We start from the raw sequence: 18,588 nt of genomic DNA, 5'->3' as shown, positions 1-18,588 counted from the left end.
ACTGAGGCTGTGAAAGGGGGAACTATCCTGTCTTGCCAAGGTCACACAGTAAGGTCGGTGGCAGAAGAGGGGGTGGTATCTGGGACTTTCTGACTCCAAATTCAGGGGACCATTCCCAGCCTTACTCAACTCCCAAGCCCCCTAAATAGCAAGCCTGCTGGAGGCCTTGGGGGCTTTCTCCCCAGGCCAGTTGCTCTGGCTGGGCTTCCACTGTTCAGCTGGAAGGTCCCAAGGCTGCGTCCTCCACCCACCCCACACCCTACCGCTCACTATCAGATGGGAGGGGCAGGAACTCTGGGACTGGTGGAGTTTCCGACCAGGCAGGAAAAAGAACAAAGGAACTGCATGGGGGGAGAAGGTGGAGGGGGGTGGCCAGGAGGGTGGCAGGAGTGGAGGGGACACTTCACCATGGAATATGAAGTCAAGAAAGGGAAAAAGGTAGGTGGGAGGTTGGAAGGGGTGCGCGGTAGAGAGATGTCCCCCGAGTCGGAGAAGTGGGAAGCCTGGGGGGAGGAGGGGGGTGATGGGCAGTGAGTGGCGTCAGGAGAGCCTTTCTTCTTATTGGGAAAGACCTTCCTCCCCACCCTTGGGCAGCCAGACATTTGGACTCAAAATTCCCTAACCCGTCTCCCTGCTCTCAGTGGCCTGTGCCATCCCAGGAATGGACAGACGGACGGGCACCTTCCAGGAAAATCCAGCCAGTCAGATTAGTTTGGGAGATATTCTCAACCTGCTTCCCTGGTGTTCCTGGGGGTTCCCTCCTGCAGCTTCTCAGACCAAGGGACAGATAGACAGCCACCCAACAAACCCATTCCCCTGCTCCCCGCCTCCCCAGACAGAAGGACCTCAGCCAGGGCAGTTCTGTGCTATGAGGCTGCCTATCCAGGCTCGAGACACCTGCTTGCTCCCCCCTGCTGGGTTCCAACTGAGCCTGCCCCCTCCCTGTCTTTATACAGGGCCCAGTTCTGCTCCAAAGGCCTCAGCCTGGGGGTCATTCCCCCCACCCCTAGACCTTTACCCCTTCCTGACTCTCAGATATTTTCTAGTCTGGTTCTCTGGGCATCACACCTGTTTGTCTTTGTGGTCCAGGGAGCCTCTGGGATTCCAACTCCTACCCCCACCCCCACTGAGCCCTCTTCCCCCAGGAAACCTAGATCCAGCTGTTTGAAAAGACTCCCACATGAACTGTGAGGGCTCCGAAGGGAGACAAGACATAGGTGCTTGTTCTCTCTTGGTTCATTCCTTCTATAGATATTTATTTATTCAGCACCTATTATGTGCCAGGCACTGTGCCTGGCGCTGGTGATGATGCACTTGGTGAGCAAAGTCAGACAAGGTCCCTGCTCCCTCCCTGAAGCTCACATTCTAGTGAGGGAGACAACTATTAATTTTTTTAAAAAAACAATTAATGTAAAACTGTACAAAAGTCTCCATACACAGTGCTGGGTGACAGAATATTAAGGGACCCAGCCCTAGACTGGTCAGTCTGAGCTGAGATCTGATGGGTGGAAGGAAAGAGGACAGGGAAGAGTGTTTCTGGCAGAGGAACAGCATGTGCAAAGCTCCATGGTAGGAAGGAATGTAGCAAATAGGAAGAACTGAAAGATGGCCCTATAGCTGGAGGGCAGGAGTTAGGGGCAGTGTGGGGTGAGATGAGGCTGGAGAAGTGGGCAGGGGTGGACCACTGAGGGCCACAAAGCATTCACCTCCCCATGCCACTCACATATACACACATACTCCCATATACAGGATAAAGTCCTGGCTCCACAGCCGGCATTCGAGCCCTCTATGACTTGTTCATCTCATCATTCAGCCACAGCTACAACACACCTTCTCCAGGCTCGCGCTCGCCCTTGCAGCCCCCAGTGTTTTGCACATGCTGTGCCCTCTGCTTGAGATGCTCGTTCCCACATCGCTTGTTCTCATTTCTCAGAGCTTCCACGTACTTCATCCAGGCTCCATGATACTGATTTTAAAACTTGAGCTGGGCCTGCAGCAGAATCACCTGGAGCGCTTGTTAATACACAGATCATTGGGTCTCATCCCAGGTTCTGATCCAATAGGTTTGAGATGGAGCGCAAGAATGTAGATTTCTCTTCAGTTCACAGGCGATGCTGCTGCTACTGCTGGTGGAGACCCAGGAACCACACACTGAGAACCATTGCTCTAGAGCAGTGCTCACACTTTCCTGGGAGTTTAAATTCTGTTGGGATGGGCTGGGGCCCTGAAATTTGCTCCTTTAACCTTGATCCAGGCCATTTTTATGCAGGTGCCCACTGGATTAAACTTCAAGGTACCTGTTAACCATTTCTAATATTTAGGAAAACACAGAAAATAGCTTAAATACCTATGCACCCACCACTCAGGCACACTGAATGTTAATATTTTTCTGTACTTGCCCCAGCCTGGGTGGGGGTTCCTTAAGCCTCAGCCTGGGCCTGCACAGGGCTTCTACCCTCACCTGCATGTTTAGAATGGAAGGTTTGGAGCCAGACTGCCCAAGGTGAACTATTGGTTCTACCGCTACTAGCTGGTGACCTTATTAGCTAGCTCCCTCTCTGAGGCTGTTTCTCCACCTATAAAATGGGAATCATAGAGCTACCCCCTCTGCAGAGTTTTTGTAAGAATTAAATTAGGTAATGTAAGTAAAAGGCTGCACATGTAAGTGCTGAATATGATCAAGTCAGTTGCTGTTATTACTGTTCTTACCCCCACGCCCCCGCCTCCCCCAGGGCTTCGTGTCCCCCATCCGGAGGCTGGTGTTCCCGAAGGCTGGGCGCCGGGCAGCCTTTCGAAGCAGTGTGAGCCGCCGGCCCCTGCATTCGATGCCCCTTTATCCCCCCGACTACCTCATCGACCCCCAGATTCTGCTGTGTGACTATCTGGAGAAAGAGGTCAAGGTACTTTCGGGATGAGCAGGAGGGGTGGGAAGAAGCTTGAGATAAGGGGCTGGGGGGAAAGTTTTCCTCAGCCCTCTTAGGTTACCTGGCTGGATATGAAAATTAAACTGAACAAAGATTAACAGGAGAAAAGCACACACATTTTATTAAATTTTCACATGGACATGAGAGCCTTCAGAAGAGAATGGAAGACCCTGAGAAGTGACCAGAGCAGGAAGTTTTTATACTTTTTGACAAAGAAACAATAAATCTGTGAAGAATGGACAAGGCCAGAGGGGTTTGGAGGGGGTTGGTAAATGGTGAAAGAGGAACAAGGTTTGTTTATACAGACTTCTCGGCCCTCAATTCCCTGTCCCTGGTGATAAGGATGTCTCCCTTCCTACTGGTACCCTGAAAGGAGGGTACCCTTCACCAGGGAGATTTATCGCCTGCTTTCAGGGAAGATGGGTGAGGTGGGGGAAGTTAGAGTGACCTTCCTGCTTCTGCCGTTTTCTCATACTCCTTCAGCTTAAGATATTCAATGTGCCAAGATGCCATATTTTAGGGAGGCATGTTCTGGATCCCATCAGGAAAGACCTTACCTCTCCCCCACACCAACCCCTGACCACACAGGGGAGGCTCAGGGGAAAGAGGCCTGGGTTCAAGGCAGCCTTGCCCCTGAATTATGCTGGGGACCCTCAACAAGTGACCTCCACCTGTTCAGCCTCAGTGTTGCCATCTCAACATGGGGCTCAAAGCCTACCCCAAGGGGAGAGCAGATGGGAAGGTGCTCTGTGCACCAAAAAGCCGGACCGTCCTGTGAGATTTTACTGCAGTGACGTTGCTGCTACTTGGACAGTGTCCAGCTTAAAGGAAGCCAGTTCTGCAGGCCACATGGACTTAGGCCAACTCAGGGGCTTTACTTCTATTTTATGAACACCATGAAGGAGCAGTGGAGAATCCTCACTACCCAGTAAAGACTGATATGGGGGTAGGAGTGTCAGATTTAGTAAAAACAGGCACCCAGTTAAGTTTGAATTTTGGTGGGGGGAGGGATAAATTAGAGTTTGGGATTAACAGATACACACTACTATATATAAAATAGATAAACAACAAGGACCTATTGTATAACACAGGGAACTATATTCAATATCTTATAAAAACCTATAATGGAAAAGAATCTGAAAAAGAATATGTATTTGAATCGCTTTGCTATATACCTGAAACTAACACTGTAAATCAATTATATTTCAACAAAAAAAATTTTTTTAATTTGAATTTCAGATAGGCGATGAGTACTTTTTTAGTTTTGATATTAGTTGTTTATGTGAAAACCAAGTTTAACTGGCATCTTGTATTTTACCTGGCAGCCCTATATGAAGGGAAAAGCTAGCAAACAAATCCACTTAAAAAATTGGGAACTGAAATTTCATAGAGAATAAAAAGAAAAGAAAGGTATGATTGGTAGAATCACCTAGAAGAATAAAACTAAAAATATTTTAAAAAGTTAATTCTTATATTAAATAACATTTAAGTGTGATAACATTAAGCTATAACTAAGAATGAATGAAGAATTAATTTACTATTAATTTAATTTAGGGCATCATTTTTCTGACAAAATTATATACTAATTGGATACAACATTCTTCCCTTTCCATTTGACTTCTGCAACAAGATCATGAGGAGGGCCAGTGACCTGCACAGTCAGTTGACACTGGTGCTTGGGGTGCACAGAGCCACTCAGGCCAAGCAGGAAATTCAAGCTATTCTAATGACTTTTGTTTCTGCCATAGCTAAATAACTATGTGCTCATAAAATAAGCTTATTTTAGCAAAAATAAGCTAGCAGTGAGAGTATGGACTCTGGTGTGTGGAGTCCAGTTCTGCCCTTTTTAGCTCTATAATATTGGGCAGGTTATTTGGCTTTGCTGTGCCTTAGTTTTCTCATCCTTAAAGCGATGATGAATGAGTGCATAAAACTCTCAGGACTATGCCTGGCTCCTACAATGGCTTTAATAACAGTTATTATCAGGCTATTATTATTAATTCAGATATTTTTATCTCAGTCTACCCGCAGTGTCAGTGAGGAGGTCAGGGTCCTCCAAGGCTTCAGGGAGACCTCTCTCTGCCCTTTTCCCACCACCCCCGCCCCCGCCCCATTTCCATCCAGTTCCTGGGCCACCTCACCTGGGTCACATCCTCACTGAACCCCTCCAGCCGCGACGAGCTCCTGCAGCTGCTGGACACGGCCAGGGTGAGGCTCCGGGAGAGGGGAGGGCAGGGTCTGGTCCCCTACCTCTCCCACCCGAGGCCCCCGGGACTCAGGAGATCCGACCCACCCCGCAGCAGCTGAAGGAGCTGCCGCTGAAGACCACGGCGGAGCAGGACAGCATCCTGAGCCTGTCGGCCCGCTGCCTGCTGCTCACCTGGCGCGACAACGAGGAGCTCATCTTGCGTATCCCCACGCACGAGATCGCCGCTGCCTCCTACCTGCAGGACGACGCGCTGCACCTGCTGGTGCTTAAGACCGGTACGGCAGGCGGGGCCTGGCAGGGGCGGGGCGGGGGAGGTGAAGGAGTGGAGAAAGGGCCCAACACCTAGTCTTGGGCATGGGCGTGACCTGGGGCAGGGGCGGGGCCTGAGGCTGGATAATTGGGTGATGGAAAGACCTGACCAAACTACCCTGAGACTAGGGACAGGACATGGCTGTTTGCGAGAAGAGGAAGCCCAAGGTTGAGGCTTGACGCAGGGGCGGCCTGACCCACCATCTTCGAAACGGTGGAGAAGCCAGAATCCTGAGGCATTAAGTTAAAGGGCGTGATGAAGGGTAGCAAGGCTCTGAGGCTAGGAGGGAACCTGCGGCAGAGGCGGAGTCTCATCTAGTGGAGGGGCCATACACTGGGGAGGCGGAGCTCGCGGCCGGGGTATCTTGGTGGGAGATGTCAGACCCTGCCATACTAGGGGGGGGGCCTGAGGCCAGGGGAGGGGTTGAAGGGAAGCCGGAAGCCAAGGAGGTGTTCCTGAAACCCGGGACAGGGTCCGAGTTAAGGGTAAAGAAGGAGGGGACAGCCTGACCACTACTCTCAGACCAGAGGGCAGCGTCTGGGAGGCAAGGGGCGTCGGAATGGGGTAGGGCGGGTGGGAACTGCCAAACCCAGGGGTGGAGCCTGAGGGTGGGGGCGGGACCCAAAAGTGAGGACCCGTAGTGGGGCGGGGTCCGGCCTCCCAACTTTGAAGCCAGGGGTGGAGCCTGAGGGTGGGGGCGGGGCCGGACACGGCTGGACCCCTTCTCCCGCCAACCACCCCCGCAACGGCGGGGTCAGGACACCCAGCTGGCCTCGGGAGAGGGATCTCAGCCCGGATCTCCTGCTTCTGACGGCCACCCGGCCTTTCCTAGGTTTGGGCGTGGACCCGGTGCCAGCCGGAGTAGACGCCAGCCCCGGCGGCGCGGGGCGCGACCCGGGCCCGCCCGGGGCGGCGCCCGAGAAGCGGCGGGTGGGCGCCACGGAGCGGCGCCACACCATCTGCAGCCTTGACTGGCGGATGGCGTGGGGCGGGAGCGCGGGCGCCGAGGCCCGGGCCGGGGGCGGTGGCGGCGGCAGCCTGGAGCGCCAGCGCGCCGGGGCGCGGGCGTCGGGCAGCTGGGAGCGGCGGCAGACGTTCAGCGGCAGCTGGGAGCGGCGACACGGCGGCGGCGGCGGCGGCGGCGCCGCGGGCAAGTCGGGCGGCAGCTGGGAGCGGAGGCAGGCGGGAGGCGGCGGCAGCTGGGAGCGGCGCCACCCGGGCCCCAACCCGCTCGACCCGCAGGACCCCAGCCCCGACGCCTACTGCAACCTGGTCATCCTGGCTGTGGCCAACAGGGTGAGCCCGAGGGCATCCCGCGCCCCTGCGCCCTGCCTCCCCGGCGCGTTTTCACCGCCCCCCCCCCCCCCCCCGCCACATACCAAGTTCCTGGAGTCTACCCCAGCCCCTTTTCTTTTCCCTCCTTCAGCCCTACTGCCCAGAACTTCAGAACTGTGTGCCCATTGACGCCAAAAGGCTTTTACTCCAGCCCCAGGACACCTCCCCCTTGCTGTCCCAATGGGATGACAGCTCAAAATGGCCCAGACTTGATCTAACCCCTCATCCAGCCCTGCTCCTTCTCCAAAGTCGTCAATGTCCACACTACCACAGTAACAATCATAAGGACAGTAATCACCAGCACGAATTCAGTGCCGACCTGTGCCAGACAGGAAACCAGCATTAAGTCATTTCATTCTCACAGTAACCCCTAGAGGCAAATATTACCACCATTCCCATTCTATAGAGAAGGAAACAGACCCAGAGGCTAAGCAACTTGTGCAAGGTCACACAGGAAGCAGGTGGTGATTTCAGCATTGGGACCCAGAAGTTCAGAGCCTGTACTCTTGGTAACAATGGCCATCACCCAAGGCAGAAGACTTCTGGCCATTCTTGCCCCCCCCATCCTCCACATTCACCCTTGCTTTTATCCATTTGACCATGTTCATTGAGCGCCAGCTTGTGCTAGGCATTGGGCTAGGTGCCATGGATACAGAGATGAACAAAGACATATTTAGTGCCCTCCCTTAGGGAGCTCACCATCTAGCAGACACCTCCAAACCCTGAGCCTTGTAAGCTGTGTCTCTGGCCCAGGGCCCTGAACTCCCTCTCTATATAAACCCCACATGGTGAACAAAACAGACACGGTGCCTCTCTAGAGAGAGAGGTGGATAGTGACCAGTAAACTCAGGCTCTGGTGCTGACTTGAAACATTTTCTCACTTGGTGTCTAGCTCTGCACATGCTCCTGGTTTTCCTACCTCCCTGGCTGCTCCTTCTCAAGAGCCGGCGCCTCCTCTTCTCACCAGTCTCTTGAGGTTGGACTGTCCCAGGCTTAATCCTTGATTCTCTTTCTCCTTTATCTACACTCATTTCTACGTGGCCTTCTCTAGTGAGAACTCCCCCAAATGTTACCTCCCACCAAATCTCCACGGCTGTGTCTCCACTCAGCCTCTCCGTTCAAAGCTCTAACGACCAGAGCTGAGCCCCCAGTCTTCTCCCCAGACCTGCTCCTCCCTTGCTCTCCCTGTCTTGATGAATGGCAGCTCTGTCCTTCCATTGCTCAGACCAAAACCCTGCAGCACTCCTTGGCTCCTGTCTCTCACACAACCCATATCCACTCTGTCAACAAATCCTGTTGGCCCTATTTCTAAAATATAACCAAAGTGCATCTACTTCTCCCCACGCTCCATTGTCCCCCACTTCCCAGGTCCATGCTCCATCTTCCCTCATCTGGGTCATTCAGTCACCCCTCACTGGTTTGGCCATTGCTCAGAATCTGTTCCCCCACACGGTCAGAGCAGTCCTGTTAACACAGAAGTCACATCGTGTCACCGCTCAAAACCTTTCAGTGGCTCCCCAGTTCACTCAGAGTAAAATCTAATGTCCTTACAACTGTTTATAAGGCCATCTACCTTACAGTGGTGGCCTAGCCACCATCCTCATTTCCTCTCTAGCCTCATCTCAAGACATCTGTGCATTCCGGATGGTTCACTCTGGTATCCCTGGCCCCCAGGGCAGTGCCTGGCACATGATAGGTGCTCAATAAATATACTGAATAGATGGATTAGTGGGTACTATGTTACTATACCTTGTGATGGGGACCAAGTAGAAAAGCAGGTTGCAATGATAATGAGGGACGAGATCCATTTTCTAGAGGGAAAGTGAGTTTGTGCCTTTTAAACTGAAATGTGTAAGACAGAAGGAAGCAGCAGGGCAAAGAGTCAAGAAAGCAAATTGCAGGGGGCTTCCCTGGTGGCGCAGAGGTTGAGAGTCCGCCTGCTGATGCAGGGGACACGGGTTCGTGCCCCGGTCTGGGAAGATCCCACATGCCACAGAGCGGCTGGTCCTGTGAGCCATGGCCGCTGGGCCTGCGCGTCCAGAGCCTGTGCTCCGCAACGGGAGAGGCCACAGTAGTGAGGGGCCCGCGTACAGCAAAAAAAAAAAAAAAAAGAAAGAAAAGAAAGCAAATTCCAGGCAGAGGGAACAGTGTACCCTGTTTATCCCACTGCGCTGTGAGGGCTTTAGGCCTCATCGAATTCACCTCTGAGACTCCACAGCCTGGCCCAGTGCTTGCCACACAGTGGGACTAAATAATAATTTGTGGAATGAGTAAATAAATAAGGGTTGTTTTCTAGGAATAACTGAGCCTCTGGCCTCCAATCTGAGGCATCATGGTCCCAAGGAGGGTACAGGAGTTAGAGTCAAAAAACCTGGGTGCCAATATTAACCAAAGCCATGAGCCTGCTGTGTGAGCCTGGGCAAGTCACTTAACCACTCTAAGCCTCCATGTCTTTCATTATAAAATAAGGATGCCCTCTTCCCTGTCCATTTGGTAGAGCTATTATAAGGGTCAATCCTGGTTTAATGATAATTTCACTCCCTTATCCCAAAATGCCTGTCCTGGGTTACATTTTAATTTACTCCCTGGACTGGCTTTTTTAGAAGCACAATATAAGAAGTGGCTTCATGAAGTTGGTCTCTTCATTAGTTGTTGTCTTTCCGTGTCTCTTGCTTAAAGACTTAAAGAGGTAAATCAAAGAGGCAAATTCCTCTTCATATTTGCGATCTCAAAAAAGTTGCACCCAAGAACTTAAATGCCTTCCTTCTATCAGGGACTGAAGTTTATGTGTTCATCCTGCTTCCATTTTTGCCTTGGGTGCCAGGAAGCTCATATCTAAATATGGCATAGTAACTATGTTGAGCAGTAGTAACTCTGCTGAGCCTAACATCTTCATACAGTTAATTCTTCCTTTCCTCTTACTAGGCATTAGGAGACCTGGGCTCTAGTCCTGGCTAATCACTTTACATCTCTGGGCTTCAGCTTCCTACGTGTAAATTAAACTAAATTAGGGCTTATTTTAGATAAGCTTCAGGAGGCCCCATAATTCTCCCAGAAATTTGGGGTGCATGTGTGCATTTTTCAGGGCAGAAGAGTTACATTTGTCCCTGGATTCTGTAAAGGCCAGTGAGTGGCTATTTCTATAAAGGCCACCCAGAGCATGGCCATATAATTTTGATGAAAAATGTCCTCAAAATCAATTTAAAGGCTCCCATAGTTGTGTGTGTGCCCTTGTGCACCTCCTCACACTGCGTTTTTAGGAAGCAGGGGCATCCTGGTCCCTGGAGAAGGCCTGAGCTCTGTCCTCCTCTCTGGGCCAGGATGCTGCAGAGGAGTCCTGCGCCCTCATCTGTCAGGTCTTCCAGATCATCTACGGGGACCAAAGCATCGAGTGTGTGGACCGGGCCGGCTACCACTACACGTCCACGCCCGAACGGCCATGGCTCTGCAGCCGCAGTGAGTACTCCAACTCCTGGTGGCCCCTCCTGTGAAACGTCCTGAAAGGCCAGAGGAGGGGGGATGTCCCAGGACTGGGGCCAATGAAAGCCCTTAGGGGTCCTGACCTCTACAGCAATTACAGCATACCCCCGATATGTCGCTAAAATAAAATGTCAAATTTCATAATGACCTCAAACGTAGTTTCAGAACGAGACCCTCAGAGCTGAACTCTCTCTCCCTTTTGTTTTTTGGTGTCCCCACTTTGCCAAAACCTAAGCACATGCATTGTCAGTTTACTGAGCCATCTAGTCCCACTAGGACTCTAGGTCAAAACCAAGATTTCCAGACTGGTCCTTGAATGCCATCAAGGGCTGGAATGAGAATGAGACCAATAGCGGTATTCGTTGATCACCAACTATGTGCACAGGGCCGATGTACCGAATCTTATTTAATCCTCATAACAACCTTGTCTGTCCTGTTTGCCACTGTATCCCCTGTGCCTAACACAGGACCAGGGACGGATGCTCAAGGCGTATTTTCTGAATGGATGAAAGAACGCTCTGAGGCCTTATGAATACAATTTTTACAGATGAGGACATTAAGGCTCAGAGTAGTCAATAAATATCTCAGGGTCACACAGCTGGTAAATGGCAGAGTCAGGATTCAAACCCAGGTGCATCTGATTCTAAAGCTTCCTGCAACAGCCTCACTCCCCGTGCTGCCTTCAGGGCCATTAAGTGAACTTCCTCAGCCACAGCCCCCTGAGCGGGGTCCCTGTTTGCGTAGCTCAGGCAACGGGGAGCCAGCTCTTTCCTTCTGGAAGCACTCACATCTGTGGGAACTGTGGTTATTGAGAATTTGGGAAAGTTCATTGACTCTCCCAGGGATGATAGACAAATAAATGAGATAACTCAACAGATATTTCAACAAATTCATTCATTCAACAAGTATTTCTTGAACACCCGTCTGTGGGATCCTGCTAATCACCAGGATGTACTGGCGAGTAAAGCCAGATGTGGCCCTCCCTCTGAGGCGTGCAGTGCTGAAGTAGGCCGACAGTAATTAAATAGTTGCACAGATAAAATGTAACCACACACTGTGTTATAAGAATGTATAATGAGGAACCAGCGGGGCCTGGAAAGTCAGGGGAGTGTCCTGAGGAAGTGACACTAAGTGAGCCACGATGGGCAGGGGGAGGCCAGTAGCTGGATTCACTGAGATGACAGGGGCAGGTACAGAGCAAGTTCTCTGTACCTGGTGCTCCTTTCTCCTCATGATTTTGAGCTCCTTGCCCTCAAAGTTCTTTTTTCTCTCTCTCAAACATATACAGTTTACAAAGCGCTACCTCGCCTGTTCCCTGGCTTGCTCTCCCCAAGGCCCCCCTGAGGTAGGCAGGAAGGTGGTATTGTCCCAACCTTGGGGAAGTTGAGTGCCGGGAGAGGAGAAGTGCATTGCCCAAGGTTGGCTGTGTGTTGCCGGTGGGGGCAGGAGTCATGGTCAGAAACTTCCAGTGGCTGCCCATTTCACTCCGAGTGAAAGTTAACACATGTACAGTTACTAACAAGGCCATTCGTGCTCCAGCCACCATCCTTACTCCAGGGTGGGGCTGAGCTTGGGGCCTCAGGGAGCCAGAGATGTTGGTCCCTGCTTTGCCGCCTCTGACCGCCCTCTGTCTGCTGCCCCCAGGTGACAGCTGCCGCACGGATGGGACTTACGCCTATGACGCCGACTTCAGCTGCTGCAGCTCCTTGTGGGTACCGTCCTTCTCAGGGACTCCACTCTGGTCCCCTCTGTCCCTGCACAAACAGGGTTGCTCATCTAGGCATTCTTGAGCCCCTATGGGCCAGAGAGGGTGGGAGAAAGTGGCTCCATCTTGATTTGTGCTGAGATGCTAGGCCCCGAGGGTGCGGGTAACCTGAACTTCCCAGGCTCTGGTGAGCTTATAGTATCTGAACCCCTGAGAGACAGACAGGGCAGCCAGAACTCAGAACTAGGTCCACATGGGCCTGCGGCTCTTTCCCAGTCATCCAGACACAGTGGCCTGCAGAGGCCAAAATCACAGCTAATGCCAAAAAGTCATTTTGGCTCTGTGGAATAGAGAATCCTAAAAAAGAGTAGCTCTAAAAAGGATAAAGCTTCCCCCACCCCCACCCCCCACCCCCCCACCCCCCCCACCCCGCCTGCCCGTCTCTTACATAAGATAGACAAGGAGTCTATGGCCTTATGGTCATTAAGGGCTCGGGCTTATCTTTTCCTCCCTCTCTAACACTTGCTTCCATCCTCAAGGTCACCTCATGGGCCCAGATAGTGGCTATAGTTCCAGCCATCACAGCAGCATATGAGGAATCTCTTTAGAAAGAGCTGTGCTAGAATTCCTACCTGACTTCTGCTTACAGCTCATTGGCCAGAACTTGGTCTCATGGCCAGAACTAGCTATAAGCAAGTCTGGAAAATGTAGGGTTTTTTTAAAAAAAAAATCTCATTTGGGAATGTTGTCCAGGGTTCTATTTAGGGTGACTGACCACCCCAGTTTGCCCAGGATTTAGGGGTTCCCCAAAACATGGAAGTTTCAGTACTGTAACCAGGAAAGTCCCAGGAAAACTGGGACAAGTTGGTCACCTTAGTTCTGTTACTAAGGCCTTTGGCTTTCTGTTATTAAGGCTGACAGGGGACAGCCTCTGCCAGTGATATAGGCCTCACTTCCCCCCGCCCCCCTTTTCAGCGGCAATATACTTGCTTAAGACTGTGCACTCTTAGGCCAGTCCTTAAACAACCTGCTATCTGCTAGAGATGACAGTCATGACAATGACTAACTTTAGAACTTGCTGCCTGCCAAGTGCTATTCTATAATGCACTTCGTTTTTAAAATCAACATAGCAACATTACAGTAGCTACTGTTTATTTACTGCCTAGTCCATGACTCTAAGTACTGTACAAATATTAACTCCTCTGTTTCTTACAATGACACCAATTTTTATCATACCATTTTACAGACAGAGAAACTGAAGAATAGAAAAGTTAAGTAACTTGACCCAAGATCAAGCAGCTAGTAAGTTGTAGGCCTGCGATTTGAACCCAGACAGGCTGGCTCCAGAGTCCACACTAAGCTTACACTGCTTCTCTGGAGGTAATCATTGAAGATGGTTCTGGAACAATGTAGAGACCAGGAGGCAGGAGCCCAATGTTGACTTTTATTTAAGCAATATTTATTGAGTACCTACCATGTGCCAGGCACTGTGCTCTGTGCTAGGGATACAGTGGGGAGCCAGACAAGGACGAGGCCTGTGCTTGGCACATAGTAGGTACTCAGCAAACAGAGAAAACCAGGTCCCTGCTCTTGCATGGTTTACAAGGTAGCACAGGAGACAATGAAATCATTATTTAGTAATAATAAGCATCAACAGTAAGAAACACTCAAGAGAAGCTCAGAGTGCTGAGAGAGAGGCTGTGGAAACCCTACCTCATCCGGGGAGTCAGGAGGGCCTCTCCGAGGTGATGACACTTGAACTGAGACGTGACAAATAAAAGGGGGAAGAGCGCTCCAGGTACAGGGAACAGCAAGTGCAAGGATGCTGAAGCGGGATCCACTTGGCATGTTTGAGGAGCAGCCAGGAGGCCACTATGGCTGCAGCAGAGGGTGTGAAGGACAGAGTGGATAGAGAGGAGATCTGGTGGGGGCATCGGAAAGGCCTTCATGTCATCGGTAGGCTTACAGACTATGTGACCACATTTAACAGAGGGTCTAACCCATTCTAGAGGGATCAGGGAAAACTTTCCTGAGGAGGTAACATTTAAGATCCAATGGTGAGGAAGAGTTAGCTGAGCAAAAGACAGGGAAAGGGAGGCATTCCAGGCAGAGGGAACAGCATGTGCAAAGGCCCAGAGGTGAGGAGGTACTTGGAGTATTAGAAGAAAAGACAGAAGGCAGGGTGACCTGAGCACAAACAGCAAGGGGGAGACGAGGCTTGAGAGGTGGTGCGTAGCCAGATCATATGGGGCCTCGAAGGCCAAAATGGGGTATAGGATGAGGCCCCAGGCCCAGAGCACTGGTGGCTGCGCCCTCCCACCTTCAGCCTACCACATGGAGAGGAGCTGGAGGGAGGCGAGTGAGGGCCCCTTCCCCTCCTGTCTCTGCAGCAATGGCTCCCAGGACACATTTGAAGCCTGTTACAGCGGCACGTCCACACCCTCTTTCCATGGCTCCCACTGCAGCGGCAGCGACCACAGCAGCCTGGGCCTCGAGCAGTTGCAGGATTACATGGTCACGGTGAGCTGGGGCAGGCAGTGCGAACAGCATAAGCAAGGGCCTGGAGAACACATGGGGTATTTCAGGCATCATGAATAATCCTGGACATAACTGAAGCATAAGACCTCAGCGGTCAGGGCAGGGCATGAGGTTAGGAGAGCAAACGGAGTCAGCTGTGAAAGGCTTTAAGTAATGTCAACTAGCACTGAGTGTTGACTTTATACCAGGCACTGTTCTGAGCACCTTTAATGCATCATTTCTTTTCATCCTTTCAACAACCCAAGAAGGAAATGCCTTCATTATCCTCACATTGCAGATGAAGAAAGCGAGGGTTAAGGAGGTTGTCACCTACCCACGATCACAGAGCTGGTCAGTGAAGGGGCCAGGATTTGAAATCGGGCAGCTTGAGTCCACCTCCCATTCTTAGATGCAGCCCAAGGCCGGGTTTTCACAGGAGGGCTGGGCTGGATACACCCTTAGCGAGGGCTCTGGGTCTTTTAGGCAGGGGTTGGGTGGGGGTTGCTCTTGGGATTAATCTCGAATGGTGTCCCTGACAGTTGCGGAGTAAGCTGGGGCCCCCTGAGATCCAGCAGTTTGCCCTGCTGCTGCGGGACTACCGTCTGGGGCTGCCCATCCAGGACTATTGCGCAGGCCTGCTGAAGCTCTACGGAGACCGGCGCAAGTTCCTCCTGCTTGGTGAGCCCCCTGCCCAGGCTGGGAGTGTTTACTCTTTATCCCTTGGCCTCCCATAAAGCCGACGTCATGAGATCCATGAGGCAAACAGGGAAACCAAAGTGCAGAGAGGGGAAGAGACTTGTCTGCAGTCAGAGCCGGGAGAGAGAGCACAGGTGTAACCATTTCACCTTCACAGCAAAGCTGGGAGAGGATATGATTCTTCCCATTTTACTCCATGAGGAATCTGAGGCTCAGAGAGGCTAAGGAAGTCTTCCAAGGTCACAGAGCTAGTAAGGAGGGCTAGTGATAACAGCAACAGGAACGATAATCTTAATAAGCTAACATGTATTGGGCAGTTACCGTGTGTAGTGGCAAGGATCATCTCATTGAACGCCCTCAGTTCCGGGAAGTTGAAACTATGATTTGCCCTCATTTTGCAGATAAGAAAACTGAGGCTTAGAGAAGTAAAGTACATAAATAAGTCACAAAGCTAATAAGTAGTGACAGAAGTAAAACGGAAGCCAAATGGGGCACTCAGTGTGTGTTAGGTACCTTATTTAATCCTCACAGCCCTACCGAGAGAACAGGTGTAATTATCTCCCTTTTACAGGGGAGGAAAGTAAGGCTCAGAGTAATTATTGGAGGAGTGTTACACAACTCATAAATGGGAATGTAATAATAATAATGATAACAATAATAAGCTAACATGTAGTGAGCATTTATTGCGTGCGGAGCATTATGCCGTTACTCTCTGGCTCAGAGAGTGAGGAATTGTGCAAGGTCACACAGCCGGCGAGCGGCAGGGTGGGGATTTGCACTCCGCTCCCCAGAGAAGGTGATTCCTCCGTGGGAGGGGAAGGCTTGACCCCAAGGAATCACCCTGCCCCTCGGCCTGCAGGGATGCGGCCCTTCATTCCGGACCAGGACATCGGCTACTTCGAGGGCTTCCTGGAGGGCGTGGGCATCCGCGAGGGCGGCATCCTCACCGACAGCTTCGGCCGCATCAAACGCAGCATGAGCTCCACGTCGGCGTCAGCCGTGCGCAGCTACGACGGCGCGGCCCAGCGGCCCGAGGCGCAGGCCTTCCACCGGCTGCTGGCCGACATCACGCACGACATCGAGGCGCTGGCCCCAGACGACGACGACGAAAGCACTGACGAGGAGGCCCAGGGCTCCCCGAGCGGGGTCGACGCGGCCGAGGACAACTACCTGTAGCCTGTGCCGCCGCCCATGCGGAGGGCGGGGAAGGGGGTGGCCCCAAGACCCCGCTCCTGAGTGTCACTCACCGTTGCCTGTGGGACCCCATCCCCAGACCTCCTCCTCAAACCCCCAACCGGGGCTCCACCCTCCCGGGGTCTCTGTCCCTACTCCCGGGGCTCCGGTCCCTGCAGTACCGAGAATGTCCTGCAGGAGGCGGGATCCTAACCGGGACTTGGCAGCCCCTAGGCCGGCTGGGGTGGACTGCGAACTTCTTTGTCCCACTAGCCCCGCGGGTTCGGCTTCTGGACTCTCCCTCCTTCTCGAGACTCCGCAGCTTTCTGGAGACCAAGGGAGGGATGAAGAGTGGGCTCCACCTGCTGGCCGGTTGAGAAAATAGTTCTCAGAGCCCGAAGACCTCTGTTCCTCTTATTTTACAGTTTGAGAAACATGTTTGAGAGAAGGGACTTGAGGGATTCCCCTTAGATATTACCTCAAACTGACCATACTAAATGGTGTAGAGGGTATTTTTAAAGCTCTAAGAGGCAGGGTCTCCCCTTCGCAGGTGAAATTAGATCGTTAGTGTGGAATAGAGGTTCCTTTCTACTGAGAGTCAACCCAGAGGTGGACGATTTGGGTCCCAGTCCTGGCCCTAAGGCTCTGAACAGGTTGCTTGTTCAGATCTTGCATTTGGAGCCAGACAGGCTAGGTCTCCTGTCTGGTAGCAGTTCTAGCTTCTCTGCATCTGCATTTCCTCTTCTGACCATGAAGTCGGCCCCACCCACCTCACAGGGGCGTCATAGGGATGACTGAAGGTCAAGACCTCGGTGCTGGGTCTAGCACGTGATAAGCGCTCAATAAATGCTGTTCCCTTCCACATCGAACACTTTCTGACTCAGTTTACCTGTCTTTACCTGTGTGCAACGGGACAGGAACTGAGGTGGAGGTGAGAAGACCCTCAGGGAGCTCACAGTTTGGGAGGAGGAAATAGGAATTGCCCCTCACAGCTCTATTACAGCCTGGCTCTGTGCTCGAGGCCCAAATGAAAAGTACCCAAGATTCCGCAGACAAGCCGTCGCATCTGGGGTAGTCAAAGAAGTCTGAAGACAGGGTTGGAGGGGAGGAGAAGTCAGCGTAAGGACAGGACTCAGCACAGCCTCAGTAAAGGCTCAGAGGCTGAAAGAAAGAAGCCCTGAGAAGAGGCAAGAGAATTGCATAGAAGAGCTAAAATTTATTTGTAGAACTTTACATGGCCTTCCATGGCCAGACACAGGGCACTTACCGTGAGGTAGGTACTATTATCACCATTGTTAAAATTATATCATTATTATTATTAGGGCTTCAGATCCAGAGAGTTTCATGAGTTATACTCAGTTCGTGGCAAATGACCATCCCATCATAACTGATCCATGAAAGACCCTTCTGATGTCTTACTTTGTTTTATATTCCCCGAACTCCATCCATACATCCCCACAATCCTTCCCCTCCCTACAATAGGCACCCACCCCTATGTGTTGATATATATCCCTGGACATAAAATGTACAATGTCTTCTGTGTGTGTGTTTATATTACGTAAATGGTATTGTATAAGGTTCTCATTCTGTTGTTTCCTTTTTCACTCCCTAATATGTTTTTAAGATCTACTTATGTTGGGACTTCCCTGGTGGTGCAGCGGTTAAGAATCTGCCTGCCAATGCAGGGGACACGGGTTTGAGCCTTGGTCCGGGAAGCTCCCACAAGCCATGGAGCAACTAAGCCTGGGCGCCACAACTACTGAGCCTGCACTCTAGAGCCCGCGAGCCACAACCACTGAAGCCCGCGTGCCTAAAGCCTGTGCTCCGCAACAAGAGAAGCCACCGCAATGAGAGGCCCGAGCACCACGACGAAGAGTAGCCCCCACTCGCCACAACTAGAGAAAGCCCTCGCGCAGCAACAAAGACCCAACGCAGCCAAAAATAAATAAATTTATTTTTTTAAAAAAAGATCTACTCATGTTGCTGTGTAAAAACCTAAATTATTACATCTAACCACTGCAAAATATTCCAAGCTGAGCATCCACTGTTTTATCTATCCATTCCCCCAGTGATGGACACTCAGGTTGCTTCCAGTTACCTCTTACCATAAACCACACCGTGATGAACATCTTTGTGCATGACCCTTATGGGGCTGTGTGAAAATTTCTTTGAGCTCTATACCCAAGAGTAGAATTACTAGATCATACAGCATCTCTGTTTTAATTTTCACTAAAATCTG

The 18,588-nt window shown here is 51.5% G+C and overlaps 1 protein-coding gene across 2 annotated transcripts; it reads left to right on the top strand.

Moving 5' to 3' along the window:
* The first annotated feature begins 368 nt into the window (after positions 1-368).
* Positions 369-17,927, top strand: CCM2L (CCM2 like scaffold protein). Of its 2 annotated transcripts, none has more exons than XM_049699199.1 (10): positions 369-438; positions 2,733-2,900; positions 5,049-5,132; positions 5,228-5,408; positions 6,276-6,739; positions 10,099-10,234; positions 11,903-11,966; positions 14,354-14,483; positions 15,020-15,158; positions 16,036-17,927. In XM_049699199.1, the coding sequence occupies exons 1-10, from the start codon at positions 409-411 to the stop codon at positions 16,350-16,352; spliced, it is 1,713 nt and encodes a 570-aa protein (XP_049555156.1). In that variant the 5' UTR covers positions 369-408; the 3' UTR covers positions 16,353-17,927. The 2 variants fall into 2 exon arrangements, with proteins under 2 accessions (XP_049555156.1, XP_004272750.1); XM_004272702.3 differs by having other exon boundaries at positions 5,225-5,408.
* Positions 17,928-18,588: the final 661 nt, after the last annotated feature.

This window comes from Orcinus orca, chromosome 16 (assembly GCF_937001465.1).
Source record: "Orcinus orca chromosome 16, mOrcOrc1.1, whole genome shotgun sequence".
NCBI classification, from domain to species: domain Eukaryota; kingdom Metazoa; phylum Chordata; class Mammalia; order Artiodactyla; family Delphinidae; genus Orcinus; species Orcinus orca.
This window is presented reverse-complemented; position numbering and strand designations above follow the sequence as displayed.

What these genes read in the sequence shown, in the direction of transcription:
- CCM2L (XM_004272702.3), top strand. Translation starts at nt 409, where the DNA reads ATGGAATATGAAGTCAAGAAAGGGAAAAAG. An exon ending in CCTGCTGGTGCTTAAGACCG is followed by an intron (nt 5,409 to 6,275) that starts GTACGGCAGGCG and finishes GGCCTTTCCTAG; the next exon opens with GTTTGGGCGTGGACCCGGTG. An exon ending in GCCATGGCTCTGCAGCCGCA is followed by an intron (nt 10,235 to 11,902) that starts GTGAGTACTCCA and finishes TGCTGCCCCCAG; the next exon opens with GTGACAGCTGCCGCACGGAT.